Here is a 21,430-nt window from a genome sequence, read left to right as displayed (position 1 = left end):
CCAGATGAGCGTTGTAGGCGTCATAACCCTGGAACATGCGTTGTAACCCTGGAAATAACGTCTATTGACAAGTGTCGTAACCTCGGAACGTCGTACGCCGACACCGTCGTAACCCGGGGACTGCATGTATACCAAAGGGTTGCTGTTGGTTTTACTTATCTTTTATGAGAGTATGTCAGTTATAAATGTAATTTTGCAAAGAAAAGGGCAAAGAAATATTAGGAAAAACATATATAAATCCAAAAAAGTTATCACATCTTTGTTCTCAGTATATTTACATAAATATTTTACAACAAATATGTTCAGAATTTGTTACTAATTTCATTTCTTATCTGTTTTGATACTGTGTGAGCTATAATTATAATTTTACAAAATAAAGTAGAAATTTATTTATTAGAAAAATCATGTATAACCATAAAATTTAAAATTGTCTTGTAAAAGAGGCCCCATAAGGGATTGTAAATAGTCATTTTCAACTTCTCATGGAGGGTAGGGAAAATTTTTATTTTTTTTTCCTAACACCATGTGCATTTGTAGATCTTCCTCTTTCCATTGGGGTGTTTTTTTCTTAAATTGGACGAACTCAAAGTTTAGCCGGCCTGGGGTGTTGGATATCGATTTATTATCCAGTCCATTAAGGGTTAAAGATCATAACAGATGGAGGACCATGTGAGTCAAAGGGTGAACAAGGCAAGAAAATTAATGGTAACTCTACATAAAGGCTGAAAAGATACAATGAGAAAAATTTACCACAAGATCAAAGATTGTCGAGTTAAACTTAAAAAAAAGACTATATATATTAAAAAGTTTGTTTAAAACACACTTTTATTAAAATGCACTGAAAAGTGAAAATAAATTTTATGAGACACTTAGATTTTCTTACAATTAATTATGTCTACAAAAATAAAAGTGTGGGCGCCAAACATGGAAGGAAATGCTACACGATATAAAAAATATATATACAGTGTTCCCCCCGTATTCGCGTTCTACGGATTCGCGGACTCACACATTCGCTGATTTTTCTTTGGAACCTATCTAGAAATTATTCGCGGACGGACTTGCCCATTCGCGGAATTTTCCGACGAAAATAATCACTAATTAGTGTATTTTGATGTTTATTTTCATGACTAAATACATTTTTATGATACAAAAATGATTTACTCATTTTCAAATATTAATTTTGATTAATACTGTATTAGTAAGTTTAATAAGTTTAAATATCACATAATAAAAATAATAATTCTCTCTCTCTCTATCTCTCTCTCTCTCTCTCTCTACTACAAAGATGTATGTTTTTTGTATGATAAATAAATGATTTACTATTTTCAAATATTAATATTATTTATACAGCATAATATCAATTCATTAAAGAAAACACCATAGTGAATAGTAAGATTTTAGCTTATAATTTTAAAAAATTATGGAAGAATGAAGGAAATCCCAGTCAGATTCTTTCTCTAACTCCAGGTACTAAAACTCAGATATAGTATCAAGTTAAGTGACCGGAGGGGGAAGGAGCTGATTTGTTGCTGCCATCAACTGCTCATGAAATTTCCACCCTCTCTCTCTCTCTCTCTCTCTCTCTCTCTCTCTCTCTCTCTCTCTCTCTCTCTCTCTCTCTCTCTTTTACTGAGATGAGAGATTTTTATGGTACATATATGCGTAATATGTTTATTAATATTTTCAAATAATAATAATAATAATAATAATAATAATAACTGTAATTACAAAAATCATATGTGAAAGTATTTTACAAATACGTACTACGTATCTCTCTCTCTATCTCTCTCTCTCTCTCTCTCGCTCACCTCTCTCTCTCTCTCTCTCTCTCTCTCTCTCTCAAAAGCAATGTATGTTTTTTGGATGATGATTTACTAATTTTCAAATATCAATATTAATGTAACAGCAATAATATAATTCATTAAAGAAAATACTAAAGTGAATTAGCAAGATTTTAGTTTATCAAATAAAAAAGAATTATGTAAGAATGAAAGAAAATGCACTTTATCCCGCATCTTTCTCTTGGAACTCCAGTAGCAACCCGAGTTGGCTGGGGTCCAACAACTGTGTTGCCATATCTCAGGATAATGTAGTCTCTCTCTCTCTCGTTTCTCCTCTCTCTCTCTCTCTCCTCTCTCTCTCCGCTCTCTCTCTCTCTCTCTCTCTCCTCTCTTTTACTGAGATGAGAGAATTTATATGGTACATGTGTATGTTTGATTAATATTTTTGCATAATAATAATAATAGTAATATAACTATATTCAAAATTCATATTGTGATAGTATTTTAAAGAAATACAATAATCTATCCACTTCACTCTTTTAAATAAGGACAACCCTCTCTCTCTCTCTCTCTCTCTCTCTCTCTCTCCTCTCTCTCGCTCGGGTTCCCTCTTCCTCTCTCTCTCCTCTCTCCACACGAGATACTAGCATGCGCTAGTGGTAACTCTCGCCCTCTGTTTTGGGCTGGAAGTGTATGTGTAAGTATATCTTTATGGTAAAATAATAATATACAGTACTAGTTATGGTAAAATAATAATATACAGTACTAGTTTACAAATAATATTACGTTTGATGAGATTAAACAGTAACAAATACATTCTCCTCTCTCTCTCTCTCTCGTCTTCTCTTCCTCCCTTCTCTCTTCTCGTATCTCCTCTCTCTCGTCTCTCTCTCTCTCTCTCTGCTATTGGCTGTTTATATATTTCTTATGGTAAAATGTTTAAGATTACTTTAAAATGATATTAATAATACCAATTCAATGGTATATTTGATGTAGGATAATACTTTAAGTAGACATTTGGTATTTGTGATTTCACATTACATTGTTCCCTTGTAAAAAGAAAATGGGTCTCAAATAGTAACAGTATGAAAGAAAACGTGAATGACTGAATACTTATGGGGGGACTGAATTATTTTCACATACGTAACTAAGTCATTCAGTACGTACATAGTATGTATTTATGTATAAACATAAAATGTAAGATTTACTTTAAAATAGTATTAATAATATTTCAAAGATTAATATGAACCATAATAGGATATTTTATGTATATTTGATGAAGGATGGTCTTTAAGGGATACTTTGGTATTTGCATGTTTAGGATAGGAGTCTATGAGCATTTTTAGAGGGGGGTTCCAAACATTCGCGGATTTTAACTATTCACGGGGGGGTCTGGTACACATCCCCCGCGAATATGGGGGGACCACTGTACGTATATTTCTTTTCATGTAGCATTTCCTTCCATGTTTGGAATCCACACTTTTATTTTTGTAGACATGATTAGTTTTAGATAACCATTGTCTCAAAAAATTTATTTTTCACTTTTTAGTACATTTTAATAAAAGTGTGTTTTAAAAAACTTTTTATATATATTCTTTATTTTATACATTTTAGTTTTGACAGAAATTGTAACGAGTCAAAGAAGTTGTGAAAAACCCCAAGAGTTTCATACAAATCCTGAGATACTGGGAGAGGTTACTGTAGGGTCACTAGAGGTCACTACTGATCTACTGATCATGTAAGGTTGTATTGTCACCAGGATTGAGCAACCATGCAAAATTTCAAGTCCATCAGATGAAGGGAATAGGTCAAAAATTGAATTACAAGATTTGACCTAGACCAATAAACATACACGAAAGCAAGCTAAATAAAAGCATAGCATTTACATGATAAAAGGCTCATTAAAGAGGATATACAATTGAAAAATTGTCCAGCTCCACTTCCTTTCTCACTCTTCTTGAACCAAAACCTCTTTTTTTCCACCAATCTCCCATTGCTCCTTTATCCATTTTGCACTTCACTTCTCATTCATCTTCCAAAAAAAATTTAGCCAGTGCCTCAATAAACATTTATTATTGCAAAATCATAAATCATGTTTCTGTAATTACACTGAAAACTAAAGAAAAAATTACAGCCACTCAATAAATGCAATGAAGAGCAATGAAAACAAGTGATTACTCCTTTTCTCACTAAACAAGTGGCTACAGACCAAAAAAGGTACCAAGTACATTTATGTACAATCCTGTCAGTGTGGTGTGTAAGAAATGGATCTTTCATGAAACTGAACAACAAAGAAGTTGAAGAGTATGCTATGTATTTGAAAGCCTAACTGACAACTTACTGAAGCCATTTGCATAAGGGTTTCATTTTCAGTTCATTATGTACTCCCTCAGAGCATCTACATATGGCTCCTAGTAACTGATGTTGCACACCAGAAAAATCTATATTTACTAATGAAACAAAAACAATGATTCATGTGCATGCTTCTCTTTAGTATGTTACATCCATATTGAAAAAATATGATATTGTAATGATACAATTAAGTTTGTTCATACTTACCTGGCAGATATATATATAGCTGTATTTTTCCGAATCCGACAGAAATTTAAACACTTACGACACACGTAGTGGGAGTCAGGTGGTTAGTACCCATTCCCGCCGCTGGGAGGCAGGTATCAGGAACCATTCCCATTTTCTATTCATAATTTTTATTTCCACTGTCTCCTGAGGGGAGGTGGGTGAGTACTTGATTATATATATATCTGCCAGGTAAGTATGAACAAACTTAATTGTATCATTACAATATCATTTTGTTCATGAAACTTACCTGTTAGATATATATATAGCTGAATCCCACCTTTGGTGGTGGGAGTAGACAGAATAGAAGATTTTAGGAAACATATATATGCAGATAATTGATATCTTGGTTCCTTACCTGTTAGCATAGCTGACTTCGTGGTTACTGCCGCATAAGTCTGCTTGTGCTACTAGAGTTGCCAGCGAGGTAGAGACCTATAAAGCTGGTGCACTCCAGATGATCTGTCAACAGGGGTGAGACCACGACGTGACTAGACCATTGACCATACAATGAGGGCAATGAAGTAAAACAAAACCACCTGGCATAGCCTACCAAAGGTATTCCACTTAGACTAAGCTAATGGAAGGGAGATCCGCCGCAGGCGGTCAACCCCACAACCATAACACAAGTTAAAAACTCCCCTAACCATTAAAGGATAGGATGAGTGCTACCTCCTGCCCCCAAAACAGTGTCTGCAGCGACGTATGGTCCGAGCGAGTAACAATTTTCGTATGTTGCTTTCACCTCCCGCAGGTAGTGTGAAGCTAACACCGAATTGCTTCGCCAATAAGTGGCGCCCAAAATGTCTTTGATTGCCATATTCTTGTGAAAAGCCACCGAAGTAGCAATAGCCCTCAACTCGTGGGCTTTCACTTTTAGAAGCTCCATGTCACTTTCACTACACTTTTCATGAGCTTCCTTAACCGTACTTCTTAAGAAGAACGCCAGTGCGTTCTTCGACATCGGAAGATCTGGTTTTTTCACAGAGCACCACAAGTTCTCCGAAGAGCCTCTGCATGCTCTGGTTTTCTGCAAATATAACTTGAGAGCCCTGACAGGACACAGGACTCTCTCAGGTTCAGGTCCCACTAGCTCCGACAACCCTTTGATCTCAAACGTCCTCGGCCAAGGGTTGGAAGGGTTCTCATTCTTTGCTAAGAATGTAGGGCTTAAGGAACAAACTGCACTATGATCCTTGAACCCAATGTGCTTGCTTATGACCTGTATTTCGCTAACCCTCTTCGCCGTCGCCAGAGCGGTTAGGAAAATGGTCTTCTTAGTAAGATTCCTAAGCTAAGCTAAATGGAGCGGTTCAAATTGACTCGACATGAGAAACTTAAGTACCACGTCTAAATTCCACGATGGTACTTTCGGTTGGAGAACTTTCAGTCTCAAAGGATCTAATGAGATCATGAATGCCTCTGTCATTCTCTAAGTCGAGTCCTCTATGCCTGAAGACTACAGAAAGCACGCTTCTGTAGCCTTTAATCGTGGGAACAGCTAGTTTCGCTTCTTTCCTGAGGTGAAGAAGGAAATCTGCTATCTGGCTCACAGAGGTTGAGGTGGAGGAAATGCCCTTCTTTCTGCACCAACTTCTGAAGACAGCCCACTTCGATTGGTAAACTGCGATTGAGGAGGGCCTCCTTGCGGTGGCAATCGCCGTAGCCACAGGTCTTGAAAAACCCCTCGCTCTGGCCAACTTCTTGATAGTCTGAACACAGTCAGACTCAGAGCGGGGAGGTTTTTGTGGTACCTCTCGAAGTGGGGCTGTCTGAGTAGATCTTTCCTTAGGGGCAGAGTCCCAGGAAAGTCTACCAGGAAGGACATCACCTCCGTGAACCAGTCAGCCGCTGGCCAGAAGGGGGCGATGAGGGTCATCCTCGCTCCCTCTGATGCCGCGAACTTCTTCATTACTTCCCCGAGGATCTTGAATGGGGGAAAAGCGTAAATGTCTAGTCCCGACCAATTCCACAGTAGGGCGTCTACTGCCACTGCTCCCGGGTCCAGAACTGGGGAGCAATACAGCGGAAGTCTCTTCGTTTGGGAAGTTGCGAAAACATCCACATGAGGACGTCCCCACAGCTTCCATAACCCCTGGCATACCTCCTGATGAAGGGTCCATTCCGTTGGCAGAAGCTGTCCTTGCCGACTGAGAAGGTCCGCTTGCACGTCCTCCACGCCTGACACGAATCTTGTCAGGATCGTGACGTCTTGCGACTTCGCCCATATCAGGACATTCTTCGCGATGGCGAACAGAGAAGGAGAGTGAGTTCCCCCCTGTTTCCTGAGGTATGCCAGGGCTGTGGTGTTGTCCAAGTTTATCTGAACCACTTTGTTGGAGACTTCCTCTTGGAAGAACCTTAGAGCAAGGTAAATCGCTGAAACTTCTTTTAGATTTATGTGCCAGGACACCTGTTCCCCTCTCCAGGTGCCTGCCACTTCTCTCCCTCCTAGTGTTGCTCCCCAACCCGTGGAAGACACGTCGGAGAACAACACTAGGTCGGGGTTCCGAAGCTTGAGCGAAAGTCCTTCCGCAAGCTTCTTTGGATCCGACCACCATTTGAGGTGCTTTTTCACTTCTTCCGTCAAAAACAAGACCTCTTCTAGATCCTGTTTGCGTGACCATTTGCTGGAGAGGAAGAACTGAAGTGGTCGAAGGTGCAACCTTCCTAGAGAAACAAACTTCTCCAGTGAGGAAATGGTCCCCAGCAGACTCATCCATTCCCTCACCGAGCATGTTTCCTTCCCTAGAAAGGCTGACACTTTGTCTAGGCATTGAAGTTGTCGCCCCTAGGACGGAAAAGCCCGAAAAGCCACTGAGTCCATCTGAATCCCCAGATAGACTAAGGATTGAGAAGGAATCAGATGCGACTTTTCGAGGTTCACCAGAAGTCCCAGGGACCTCGCTAACAACAAAGTCGTGTGAAGGTCCTTCAGACACCGGTCTTGCGATGAGGCTCGAATAAGCCAGTCGTCTAGGTAGAGAGAGATCCTTATTTTCGCAAGATGGAGCCACCTCGCAACGTTCTTCATAAGAACGGTGAACACCATCGGCGCCATGCTGAGACCGAAGCAGAGTGCCCTGAACTGGAATACCTTCCCTTTCAGGACAAACCGCAGGTATTTCCTTGATCGGGGATGGATGGGGACGTGAAAGTATGCGTCCTGAAGGTCTAATGAGACCATCCAATCCCCCGGTCTTAAGGCTGCTAGCACAGATTGAGGTGTCTCCATCTTGAACTTCTGCTTGGAAACGAAGCGGTTTAGACTGCTGACGTCCAGAACGGGGTGCCACCCCCCTGACTGCTTCGGCACTAGGAACAGACGGTTGTAAAAACCTGGAGAACTCAGGTCGAGGACCTGCTCCACCGCCTGCTTCTCGATCATTTGATCTAGTAGATCGTGAAGCACTTTCCGTTTTTCTCCCTGATACGAAGGAGACAAATCCTTTGGTGTCGAAGACAGCAGGGGTAACTTCAGGAAAGGAATTCTGTACCCCTTTTTGACAATGTCCAGAGACCAAGCGTCGGCACCTCTCTCTTCCCAGGCTCTCGCGAAATGTAGAAGTCTGGCTCCTACCGGTGGCTGAAGGACTTCCCTCTCACTTCTTGCTCTTAGAAGGAGCGGGGGTCTTGCCTCTGAAAGAGCCTCTTCCTCGAGGGGCTAGCTTCGAGGAAGAAGCAGATCGAAAGGGCTTCGATTTCTTCAAAGCAGAGGACCCAGAAGACGAAGTAGTTGTAGGTTTCCTAGAAGACTGCGCCAGAAGGTCTTGGGTTGCTTTCTCCTGGAGACTGGCGGCTATGTCCTTTACCATAGACTGGGGGAAGAGATGGTCTGAGAAAGGAGTGAAAAGTAGATCCGCTTTTTGCGGCCAACTCCTCAGAACCATCCCTGACGGCCTTGTCCATGCAAGACAATACACTGGACAGCTCCCCCAGACTGATGGAATCAGAACTCCTGGACCTGGCATCCAAAACTCCCAGGCACCAGTCAAGAAAATTAAAGACCTCTAGTGTCCTGAGGAGGCCTTTAAGGTGAAAATCTAGCTCACTATGCGTCGAAGAGACTTTCGAAGAAGACAGAAAAGATCTTCTGGCGGCATCCAAAATACTTCCAAAGTCTCCTTGAGCCGAGGCTGGAAGCTTAACTCCGACGTTTTCTCCCGTCTCGTACCACATACCAGCTTTGCCACAAAGTCTTGAAGGTGGTAAAGCGAAAGAAGTCTTGCCTGAAGCTTTCCTCTTTTCCATCCAATCGTGGACCTTGCGAAAAGCTTGCTTCGTAGAAAGCGACTTCTTCATTTTCACAAAGCCCGAGATCTTAGCAGCTTTGGATGACGAAAACTGAGAGGGAGGAGTACGCGGAGCTTCAGGCTGAAAAGTGTCTGCAAAGACTGATTGTAGCAGACGAATTAAAACCTTGTAGTCCGTCGAGACTGGAGCCAACTGCTGTTTTTCGTCCACTTCGACGAAAGCGTCACTAATTTCCTCTTCAGACACTGGAGAAGTCGGAGGAAGTAAGGAAGAGTCACGAGCTTTCTCAAAAGAGAAAGAGCGGCGAAAAGGAAGAGTTCCCGCTTCCACTTGCGCTTGCGGTGGTGGAAAACTGACGTCCGTAGGCGCACGCTTGGCGTCCGATGCCAATCTTCTGGCGCCGACTGAAGCGCGCTCGACAGCTACAGGTGCACACCTGGCGTCCACTGGCGCGTGCTGAGCGTCCACTGGCGCGCGCTGAGCGTCCACTGGCGCGCGCTAAGCGTCCACTGGCACGCGCTGAGCGTCCACTGGAACGCGCTGAGCGTCCACTGGCGCGCGCTTAACTTGCACCGAAGCACGCTCGGCGTCCACTGAAGCGCGCTCGGCGTCTAAAGAAACGCGCTTCCTATCTACAGGTTTCGAAGTAGCGGATACAACCGCTTCTCGAGAGCGAGAAACGAATTTCTCACCTCCTCTAGAGAGCCGCTGGGGAGCAGAACGAACTCTAGAGGGAGAGTCAAACGGAGAGAGAGACGATCGAGGAGAGGGAGAGGGAGAACGCCTCAACCTCTTCACAGGAAGATTGTCGTCCTTCCTACGGCGACGTGGGAAAGTCTCTCTAGAAGAAATTACCTCTTGAAGTTGCTGCTGCAGCAACTGGAGAATCTTGCTTGTAGGTGAAGCCTCCTTTTCTGGGGAGGGGCTGATCCTGTGAGCAGGCGAGTGGCGAGGGGACGCCTTCTTCCTACTCCCAGGAACCGCCACTTCACACACCTTAGAGCGACTGCGGCGCTCGAAAGAATCATCTAGGAAAGACTCCGCCTCCGAAGAATCCTTACGCTTCTTCAGGCGAAGAGCAAAGTTCCGGAGAACAACTTGGACGTGAAGCGTCCCGAACACAAGCCGTCCTTTTCAGCGGACGTGATGCGGCATGAGAGCTCCACCCCTTGCGCGGGAGGAAGCTTCCGAAGAGGAAAAGCACTCCTTGAGAAGACGTGCACGCGCACACTCCTTGGCAGTCTGGGTAGGTTCGTCAGAAGCTGCTGAAGGCACGTCAGATCGGTGGGGGTTCCTCGTAACCCTCCTTCGACTTTCGACATGCTCTCTCCCCGTAACCTGGGAGTCAAGCAGAGGTCTAGGTCTAGAGGTGGAATGAGGCCAATCTGATGCACCCTCCACTACACAAGGGGCACTTTCACTGCACTTTTCTTCACTTTTGCTCTCCAGAGCTAACACTTTTGATTCTAAGTTACGAATCGATTCAAGAATTAAAGATAAAGTATTACCTTCTACAGACACTGCTTCAGGGCCCGGAGGCAACACTACAGGGGTAGGAGCATAAACTACAGGGGTAGGAGCATAAACTACAGAAGGAGGGTTAGCAGGAGAATCATTAAAATCTTGCCTACCCGAAACACTCCTGGAGGAAGACCTCCTTAACCTATCTCGCTCAAGTTTCTTAAGATAGGTTTCATACGCCTTCCACTCAGAATCTGTTAATCTTTCACACTCCTTACAACAACTTTCAAACGTACATTCATTTCCCCTACAAACCTTACAAACAGAATGTGGGTCTACTGAAGCTTTCAGTAGCCTACCTCTACATTCAGACATAGAACAAAATCTAGCGCTAGCTGAACTAGACCCTGACATCTTGATCAAAGAAAAATCAATACCAAAATCAAATCAATCCTAAGTCAACGTGTGCCAAGCCACCGATCCAATTCAGATACCAAAGAAAAAACCAAAAGGGATACTCAAGTAGCCAGTAAGTTTCCAAAATCTGGACGGAGGTGCTGCAAACGTTGTTTACAGCACCGGCGACAGAAAAATTATGAATAGAAAATGGGAATGGTTCCTGATACCCGCCTCCCAGCGGCGGGAATGGGTACTAACCACCTGACTTCCACTGCATGTGTCGTAAGTGTTTAAATTTCTGTCGGATTCGGAAAAATACAGCTATATATATATCTGACAGGTAAGTTTCATGAACAAAATAGAAAAAATACACAGACTATCTGCCAAAAGTTACATACTATATAAATATGTATAAGTTAATTATAAATATGTATGTATTATAATATATGATGGTATATAGCAAATCATAATGATACAATAACTGTATTTAAAAGATAACTGATAATGAATGATAGCTAAAGAGGCTTTCATGACCAGTTACATTAAAAATAACATAAGAATACTTACCAAATCCCAGTAAACACATAAATATCAAGGAAGAAAATCTGAAGCGAGCCATACGTGGATCACAAATGGAGGAGCATCCTCTTAGTTCTACCTCTCCTTCAGAAGCCTGAAAACAAAGATGATAAAAGTTCAATAAAAAGGAAATGATGTTTAAAAAAAAAAAAAAAGCAGACTTAAAATTACCTCAATAATGTAGCATTCTTCTACCACAGCATACCCTAGATCTTTAAATATTTGAAATCTTGCAGAGAAAAATCAACGAGGCACTGAAAATTTTTACAAACACCTAAACTGTTTGGTAAAAGCCATCTTACTATACTTTACTGAAATAATCTATTATACTGATACATGTATTCCATTAAACCCAGAAAAATGAGTTTTTTATGATAAAATAATTACACAGCTATACACGTATTTCAACTTGCATGGCAGCTTTAATAAAATAATTTGCAGTTAACGCTTCAAAGTCTAGTGCAGGTGACGAGTCCTGCCCACTAACAGGAATACCAGGAACAACTTAGCAGCCAACCTCATTCTATTTACGCCTCATTCCTTCAGACAGGAAGAGGGAGAGCTCCGATCATGTAATTTTATCATAAAAGTAATTTTTATTGAAGTAACTTACCAAGTAATTATATAGCTGAATCCTTCATTGAACCCTACACCAAAGACAACTACGTCTTAGCCGTAGCTATTCTCGAGATGGGAACACAGGAGTGGTTGAAGTTCAATGGAAGATGACCGAGGCCCAGAAGGGAGTAGATACTTCCTGAAAGGTATCCGCTTACCAGGCCTCAGTTATGTTGCTATAAGTCCAGAGACTCGACAAGCAACACTGCATTGAGGTACCAGCAAGACGAAAACCCATTACAAGCATTCACTTTCCTTCCACCCTCTTCCCAGAAGAGGAACAGAAGAAGGCTGAGTGTTTCTGCTATCGCCCTTTGAAGCCCGAGACTTCTTAGGGAACTGAGGAAGGGCTGGCTTGACTACAAGGTTGAGTCAAATGGTTACAAAGACCCAAAGGTCTTGACCAATACCCAAAGGACAAGGCAGTCGCCCTGCTCAAATTGAATTGATCGTTTGAGAAGGATGCTTGGGAAGTTCTTTTATGTACATATATTTAGAAAAGACAGCAGAAAATACTACGTATATCGATTAATATACTGTCACAACCCTTGACTACCATGGTATCTGTCAATTCTCTGAAGAGGGAGAGGCAGAGCCGAGTAAAGGACTGTTCCTCTGGCTCAACACGAGTCGGGACTTATGAATTTGGAGATCCAAATTAGGACAGGGTCCTATTTCTTAGCAGCAGAATAACCCACAGGTTGCTGTTTGGTGTTGGGTAGAAAAGTCACCCCAGATTGGGACAGTCTCTACAAGGCAAAATTCCTTCAGGAATGATTGCAATCAAGGAAGTCAAGCCTTACAGAAAGTGAAGGATCACAGACCTTGTCAGGAAACTGCCTGTAGAGACACCATTGTGATGGCCTCCATGTTTGCTGCTTCTTGGAATATCGTTCGCGGCAAGGAAAACAGCGAGAGACCCAAGTCCGGATGAAGCAGAGACAGAACCATCTGTAGTCAGCGCAGGACCCCTCCAAAGTAAAGAAGAATCGCTCCTGTCACGGCAGTAGGGGGGAGGATAGCTTGATTGGGGATTCCGAAACTGAGTGAACTCCTTGTCCAGAGAAAAGGTATTCATCTAGTTGAGAGAGCCCTCTCAAGCAAGGAATGTGGTGCCCTTATGAAAACCCTAGTCTCTCCTGGAAGAGCATGGGCCTCAAGCAGTGAGGGTTATTCACAGGTGAAGTGGCGGTCCTATTCCTGAGATCAATGTGCTGACGAATCGGCGCCAAGATCTCTGCTAAATAAAAATCCTTTATTGGAGATTCGACAGGACCCAAAGAATCTTCCCTCGACTACACGAGTGTATGACAAGATGACCTGAGGATTGATCTTGAGATACCAGCCCTTGTAGCCAAATTCTGAAAGATACAAACTCATCAGAATTTTCTCTGTCCACTTTGTACCTCTTGGAACAACCCAATGGGTCAAGAGAACAGGTATGGAGAAAGGAAATTCCTACCTCTCCTAGTAGCAGAATCAGCAGGAAGGGTAGATTGTGGGGGATCATCAACTTGTGATGACTGCCGCCCGGAAAGGAGGGTGCTTATTCCATGGCAAAGCACCAACCTGCGGAGACCAGAAAATTCACTCGGACAGAGCCAAGTACTCAACTCAGCTGATCCCAGCAGGTCGAGCCAAATCGAGTGAGCTGAGCAGATTATGTAAACAAGACTATGGGCGGTACTCATCTGCTAAGAACAATCGCTTTCCTCCCACATTCCCTAGTTTCCTTCAAGGCCGAAGCCCCTCGAGAAGAAAGCTCAAAGAGAGATTCTGTGTCTGCTATCCTACATGCTCAGACCCTAAGGTCGAAGACACAATGATGGAACCTGACCAAGCACTTAAAAAAAAAAATTGCTGGAGGGCAGTGTCGAAACACCTTAGTGTTTCGGCAATTCTCTAATTCTGTGCCAAAACCAGATTGGAGAGCAAACTCCCCTGTACTGGTTGAGAAACACCCAAGATTCCATAAAATCCCAGGCAGTTGATAATACACCAAGCAGTTGGAGAGCTCCCAAAGTTTCAAGGAATTCAAATGCTCTGCAAGATGCCCGAATCTCATAAAAACGATCATCAAGAGCGGTCTTCTATCAACTTTGAGTGCTCAGCGAATGCCATAAATTCTAAGAAATTAAAGCGCTCAATGAGACTCCCAAATCTAATAACAATAATCATCGGGAGAGGTCTTCTCACCTTCTGAGTGCAAGATACAAAAGAATCTGATTGGTCGGGCAGTGACAGAAATTCTAGTGAATTTCTCTCTTGCATTCCAATTGCTTGTCACTCCAAAGAATCCGAGTACTTGGTGAGTGCTTGAACTTTAGGAATTCAAGCATTTGGTGAGACTCCTGAATTCATAAGACCAATCATCAGGAGTGTTCCTCTATCAACTTTTGAAGAAATTGAGGAGGAACAGGCACACAACCAGTCTTAGATGCAGACTTCTATGAACTGGATCAAGAGCGTGATTTGAAAGATTGTACACTCAAGGCCCCCGAAACGTGAGACCCCATGGGAGAATGGGAATCGTACCTTGCCTCAAGGGCGGGAAGGCCGATGAGATGACCACTGCCTCCTCGGAGAGTGGCACTCCCTTAGACGTTCCATTGAACTTTCAAAGGGAACCTCCGACCTACCTCTTCAAGTGTTGAATCTTCAGAATCGAGACACCAGGTGCGAACCTGCTGAGCACTGGCCTGGGACAGTGAGAGGACTCTCCGTCAGCAGCTCGGGATGCTTGTGATTTGTTAGAAACACATGCACTCGGAGCGACTCGTGAACAAGCACCCGACACAGCATCAGTCTAAAGGCAGAACCTCTAACACTGATGACAGGAATGTAAACCAAAGCCTGCGATCCTACAGCTCCATAAACACAAAACTCAGGGGCATGCAAATCAGTTCCCAAGCCTGAAGGTTGGGAAGAGCCAACAAGAGATCCCACTGCCGGCACTCTCTTAGAAATCCTGTAGAAGGGCTTCTTTGGGGGGGGGAACAGCCTTCCTCTACTTTGGCCGAAGGGGTCTTATCCGGTTTCCCAGGAACCTCTTCAAGCCTCAGGAAAAGAAGGGAAGGGCAATGGAGAATGATGTTTCTTCCACAGGGCTTCTGCTACAGGATGTTGCTAGGAAATATCAATAGCAGTGGCAAGAGTCAGAGGTTAGCTGGGGCCAGAGGCACAGCAGAAGCTGCCGAGTAACTGGTTGTCAGGGTGACAGTAGCAATTTAATAGAAGGCACAGCAGGGGAACTACACACACATAAGAGACAGTGCCACAGCATACTAGAATGTCACAGGTACACTTCCGAAGATTAGGATAACCAAGCATCTAGTGCTGCGTCCTACAACTGCTTACTGTCAACCTTAAGAAAGAAAATGTACTAATTAATAAAAGGACTCCTCTCATTCCGAGAGGAGACAGACCCCTGAGAATTCGTCACTCAATTGCCAACAACCACCCCTCTTCCTCGCCCGACAAGCGAGGAAAGAGTGCAAAAGACAATCCCTCCTGAAATGCCATAAGGAAAGAATGCCGGGAGAGAAAAACAGAGGGCAAACTCTGACAGCGCAAGCAGCAGGAGCAACACCTCATAATCATAACACATACATACTGTCACACCCTTAATTAAAGGAAGGATGTGATATGGGGTGAATGTTATGCCCTTGGCCACCAAAACTGAGACACACACTCTGCAAGGCTATCACAAATTGTGTTTTAGTATATTAATAATATCAAACAAAGTATATTCAATATATATTTACAGAAATAATAAATAAAAAAAGATCCCATTGGGAAAAATGAGTTTAACGACAGTCAGGCAAGAGCTCTCGAAAACAAGTCTGCATCGCAAGACGGCTGAAAGCAAACCAGAATGGTTACATCCGGGCAGTCAAAAAACTATGTCAACCCTCCTTTCCACATAGGACAGGACTAAGATACCAACCAAAGTGATGTCTCTTGGAAAAATTGAGTCTCCTATCTTCTAAACCCCTGCTCCTGTTGCCAGTCAAGAAAGACCCATACTTCAAAAATCTTCAGAACTTCAGTCAGGGGGACCAACTCCATCTAAGCACCAGAGGGAGGAAAATAAAATATACACTTGTTTTGCTCCCTTAATAACCAGTCAGACTCCCAATTCCCTGATTCCACTTGGAGGTGAAGAAAAAACTGCGAGAGGTGGGAGCTTTCTTCAAAAAGTTCATGAATGTGTACACAAAAGTCCCTGTCTGCAAAGGACAGTGCTTTGAGACTGATGCTAAAAAGGGAGCAACTTTGGCTCATCTGGAACTCTAGGCGAAGGTGGAACAGGCTGAAGAGAGACAAAAAAGTTTGTAAACGGTTGTATGGCACTCAAAGGCGGGAGTCCAACAACAAAGTGTGGGCACCCGGTGATCAGAGACTAACGTTGGGCCACTTGAAGACCGGAGCTAGGCATTCAATTAGAAATTGGTGTTAAAAAAAAATAACAGTATGTTCTTAGAAGAGACATGCACTATTGGGTGCTCAAGTGCTATTGGCTCAGACAATGATGAACACTTGGACACTGCTGGTCTACTTGGTGCCAAAAACCGGCGTTCCGTAACCCAAAGTTCACGAGACAAAAGCACATGACTGTCCCAGACACTATAAGAAGGCTGTAGACTACAATCCTGCTCCCTGAGATGCTTACAGGAGAGCGGAGAAGTGTGAAACTGTCTGAATATGTAGTGCCTATTAAACAGCTGAGATTCACAGAAAAAATGCTATTGGCACTTCTTGTCTATCTGAAAAGTGGCTTCTACACTGGAGTATCACTAGGGACAACTAATGCACATCCCTATGGACGCCTTTCCAATGGCTGTCTGTCAATACCTGTGTAGAAGAGGCTCGACTGAGGGGCAACTACTCAGGGCCAAAACCCCCTTCAGACTCCTAAGAACTGTCAATATGCCTCCTCTCAAGTTTAGGGGAGTCTGACAGTGACTGAGTTTAGGAGATCCAAAGGGGACGGATAGCCACTTTCTCCACTACACATCCAGAAAGACGTCTTTCCAGTGGCTGTCTGTCGATACCTGGGACCGGCAACAGGGTCGACTGAAGGGGCAACTACCTGAGGGGACTTCCCACCAGCTTCCATTGACTTTCAGCATAATTCCTCCCAGGTTTAGGGGAGTATGACAGTGACTTAGGTCTAAGAGAACTGGCAGGCCAGGTAATCAACTCCTTCACTGCACAACATTTCACAGTTACAGGGTTAATCTCTGACTGGCAAAGGCACGGGAAGGAAGCAAGGGAGCCAGGTGTGGGAGCAAATGGATAAAAATAAGAAGGCCAGTGGCAAGAGAGAAAAGATTTATGCAATGAGAGAGTTGGCTCCAAAAGATTAGTAGTTTACACCAGGAGCTGGGTGTTCTAAGTTGGCCCAAGGCTAGCTGGGTTTCAAGTGAGCTAGTAACTCAGGAGCTGAGATCTCAAGAACTGGTGAACACTTTGGGCACTCAGAGCACGATTCTTGGCTGTCAAGAATGGCTCCTCTTCTCAAAAAAGCAGACAAAATAAAAGTACAATTTCTCTCCTTACTACGTTCTGCCCTTCCACTTTTTCAGTTCTCTGCAAAGGAAAGTGTAACAAATGCTGAAGTACACCAAGTACCATCATACAAACATATCTCAACTCCTATCCAACAATATTGAGACTTGTAGATATGTATTTCATTACTGGAAATATCAGTTCGGTAGTGAACACAATGATTACGTTATATTACGCTACTTGGTAAAGGTGATATGTAATTTAAATTTTAAAGCAACTACAAATATAAACTTGCTTTATATTGACATCTTCACCTCACTAGTTATAATAAACTGCCCAATCAAAACATGGCTGATTCCTCAAAAATACTGGTTACAATGGAAAATTGCAACTGAATGTATGATAGCTTTGAAAAATCACCATTCTTCAGCCTATATTTATTTAAATAACTTTGCTCTTCATGGTAGGCTGCCTAAGCAATGACTGCTTCTATGTCACTAGTAGCAGAATTCCTGCTTACTAAGTAGAAATCAAGGAAGTAGATAGTCAATTTTGCTAAAAATTAGCTACTGTAGTGGAAAATTATAAACTTGAATCAGATCTTAATAACAAAAATGATATTGTTAGTATACAATAAAGTTTTGTACATACTTACCCGGCAGATATATACTTAGCTATAGTCTCTGACGTCCCGACAGAATTCAAAACTCGCGGCACACGCGACAGGTAGGTCAGGTGACCAGCCCACTCCCGCCGCTGGGTGGCGGGAATAGGAACCATTCCCGTTTTCTAACCAGAATTTTTCTCTTCCACCTGTCTCCTGAGGGGAGGCTGGGCGGGCCATTAATCGTATATATCTGCCGGGTAAGTGTGTACAAAACTTTATTGTATACTAACAATATCATTTTTGTACATGCAACTTCCCCGGCAGATATATACTTAGCTGATTGACACCCTTGGTGGAGGGCAAGAGACAGTTACATACTAATTATTTATGAATATAAAAAACAGGGAAACAACATACGTTGTAGGTATATTAACAAAAAACAACCTTGGTTCCTACCTGATATGGAAGAAGACTTCATTGATACTGTCTATGAGTCTGCTTGCCATCAGAGTTTCAGAGAGGATGAGACCTGTGACTGATAACCCTTTCGGATCATGCCAATGGGGGCTTACCCGCTTACATGGCAGAGCCTTTTCTTGGATCGTACCAATGGGGGCTGACCCACTTACATGGCAGAACCTTGACCTGTATCATACCAACGGGGGCTAACCCTCTTACATGATAGAGCTTTAGGTATTTAAGACACTACAAGGAGCATAACGACCAATCCCGATCACCTGACCACACTAACATGTTAGCACTACGATTTGAAAGGGGTCAACTCCTGCACCCTCTTTCAATCGACCAATAAAACGCACCAAACACCATTAAAAACCCTAACCTAATAATCAAAATAAAAAGGATTGGGTTCAGCTCCCTGTCCCAGCAACGAATCCGCAGATACGTACGCTCCTAGAGTAAAGCACTTGTCGTACGTCACTTGAATGTCTCTCAAGTAATGGGATGCAAAGACCGAATTGCATCTCCAAAAGGTTGACTCCACTAGAGTCTGTATCGACAAGTTCTTGTGGAATGCCAAAGAGGTAGCGACTGCTCTTACCTCGTGAGCTTTAACTCTAAGGAGGTCCAGTTGTTCTTCTTTACACGCTAAATGGGCTTCCTTGATTACATCTCTGATGAAGAACGCCTGAGCATTTTTAGAGATCTGTCTTCCGGGATCTCTAACTGAGCACCATAAACTCTCCTTACTCCCCTTTAGTTCGTTCTTCCTTTCTAAGTAGAACTTAAGGCTTCTAACTGGGCAAAGAGCCCTTTCTCGCTCTGTACCTACTAGAGACGAAAGTCCTTTTACCTCGAAGGTTCGAGGCCAAGGTTTCGAAGGGTTTTCATTCTTCGCCAAAAACATCGGTTTGAAGGAACAGAACGCCGAGTCGTTCCTGAAGCCAACATTATGTTCTAAGGCTTGTAGTTCGCTTACTCTTTTCGCTGAAGCTAGCGCGACCAAGAATAAAGACTTCCTTGTCAGATCTCTGAACGTAGCCTTACAGGGAGGTTCGAATTTGGAGGTCATTAAGTACTTTAGGACCACATCTAAGTTCCAACTAGGTGCTCTAATCCCTCTGTTCTTTGACGTCTCGAAGGATTTTATCAGATCATGCAAATCTTTGTCTTCCCCAATGTTAAGGCCTGAAGACTGAAGATAGCATACTTTTATAGCCCTTAATTGTAGAGACTACTAGATTGCATTTCTCCTTCAAGTAAAGGAGGAAATCAGCTATATCTGTCACAGAGGTACTGGAAGAGGATATCTTCTGAGCTCTACACCATCTGCGAAACACATCCCACTTCGACTGGTAGACTCGAATAGTAGATGGTCTTCTAGCTCTTGCGATCGCTTTCGCAACATCTCGAGAAAAGCCTCTTGTTCTGACAAGTCCTTCGATAGTCTGAAGGCAGTCAGAGCGAGAGCGGGCAGGTTTTTGTGATACCTGTCGAAGTGGGGTTGTCTGAGAAGATCGCTCCTGTTGGGAGAGATCTCGGAAAGTCTACTATCCATCCCAGTACCTCGTGTACCAGTTTTGCGCTGGCCAGAAAGGGGCTATGAGGGTCAGTTTGGCTCCCTCTGCTGCTGCAAACTTCCTTACTACTTCCGATAATATTTTGAACGGAGGAAAAGCATACCCGTCTATTCCGGACCAATCGAGGAGAAGGGCGTCCACCGAAATCGCCCTTGGGTCGGCGATCGGGGAGCAGTAACTTTCCAGCCTGTTGTTCCAATGGGTGGCAAAAAAGATCTATATTTTGATCGTCCCCCAGAGGTTCCATAGTCTGTTGCATACCTCCTGATGAAACGTCCATTCTGTAGGCAGTACTTGGTCTCTCCTGCTCAGAAGGTCGGCTCTTACATTTTTGTCCCCTTGAATGAATCTCGTCCGGAGAGTGATTCTTCTCTCTTCTGCCCAAAGCAGTAGTTCTCTTGCTTTCTTGTAAAGGGAGAACGAGTGCGTCCCTCCTTGCTTCTTGATGTAAGCTAGGGCTGTTGTGTTGTCCGAATTGATCTGCAGGACTGAACCTGAGATCTGAGCCTCGAAGTGTATGAGAGACAGGTGAATCGCTGTAAATTCCTTCATATTGATGTGCCAGGACACCTGTTCTCCCCTCCAGGTGCCTGACACTTCTCTCGTCCCTAGAGTGGCTCCCCACCCGCATCTGAGGCGTCGCGGAATTACAACAAACTAAGCCGAGGGTTCGGAACGTGAAGGGATACTCCTTCGATGATCCTGCACGGATTCATCCACCAACGCAGGTCCTCCTTTATTTCCTTCGTGATCTGGAAGGAATCGGACAGATTTTGAGATTTCTGATCCAATGTTCTCTTAGATAGAACTGTAACGGGCTTAGGTGAAGCCTTTCCTAGAGAAATGAACTGTTCCAACGAGGAAAGGGTCCCCAGAAGACTCATCCATTCCCTCGCGGAAACATTGTTTTCTTTCTCTAGGTAAGGTTGCTAACCTTTTTCCAAGCAGCGGTTCTGTCTTTCCTGTGATGGAAACACATGAAAACCCCGAGAATCCATCCGAATCCCCAGATAAACAATGTTCTGATGGGAATCATCTGGGATTTCTCGAGGTTTACCAACAGTCCCAAGGACTGTGTTAACTCCAGTGTCAGCTTTAAGTCCTCCAGACATCTGACTCGCGACTGTGCTCGTATCAGCCAGTCGTCTAGATACAAGGATATTCGAATCCCTTCGACATGAAGCCAGTGAGCCACATTTTTCATTAGTCCCGTGAATACTTGGGGGGCTGTTGATAGTCCGAAGCATAGGGCCCGAAATTGAAATACTCTTCCTTGAGCCATAAATCTGAGGTATTTCCTGCAAGACGGGTGTATTGGCACGTGGAAATAAGCATCCTGCAGGTCCAGGGATACCATCCAGTCCCCTGGACGCAGGGCTGCTAACACCGAGGCTGTCGTCTCCATTGTGAACTTCCTCTTTGCTACGAACACGTTCAGGGCGCTCACGTCCAGAACTGGCCTCCAACCTCCTGAGCTTTTCGGAACCAAGAACAGGCGATTGTAAAACCCCTGGGAAGAGAGATCTTTTACTTCCTCTATGGCTTCCTTGTAAAGCATCTGCTCCACGAGATGTAGAAGGGCTTGTTTCTTGACAGAATCCTTG

The 21,430-nt window shown here is 43.5% G+C and overlaps 1 protein-coding gene across 4 annotated transcripts in view; it reads right to left on the bottom strand.

Moving 5' to 3' along the window:
- Positions 1–21,430, bottom strand: part of LOC135220929 (major facilitator superfamily domain-containing protein 1-like) — a 178,478-nt gene that overhangs the window by 140,422 nt on the left and 16,626 nt on the right. For all 4 annotated transcript variants that reach the window (XM_064258585.1, XM_064258589.1, XM_064258587.1 and 1 more), the window contains exon 3: positions 11,040–11,145. In XM_064258585.1, coding sequence (XP_064114655.1) covers positions 11,040–11,145 — 106 coding nt within the window. The remainder of the gene's footprint in view (positions 1–11,039; positions 11,146–21,430) is intronic.

The sequence above is a fragment of the Macrobrachium nipponense genome, chromosome 2 (assembly GCF_015104395.2).
Source record: "Macrobrachium nipponense isolate FS-2020 chromosome 2, ASM1510439v2, whole genome shotgun sequence".
Classification (NCBI taxonomy): Eukaryota; Metazoa; Arthropoda; class Malacostraca; order Decapoda; family Palaemonidae; genus Macrobrachium; species Macrobrachium nipponense.
Note: the sequence above shows the minus strand (reverse complement) of the source record. Positions and strands in the feature narration are given on the sequence as shown.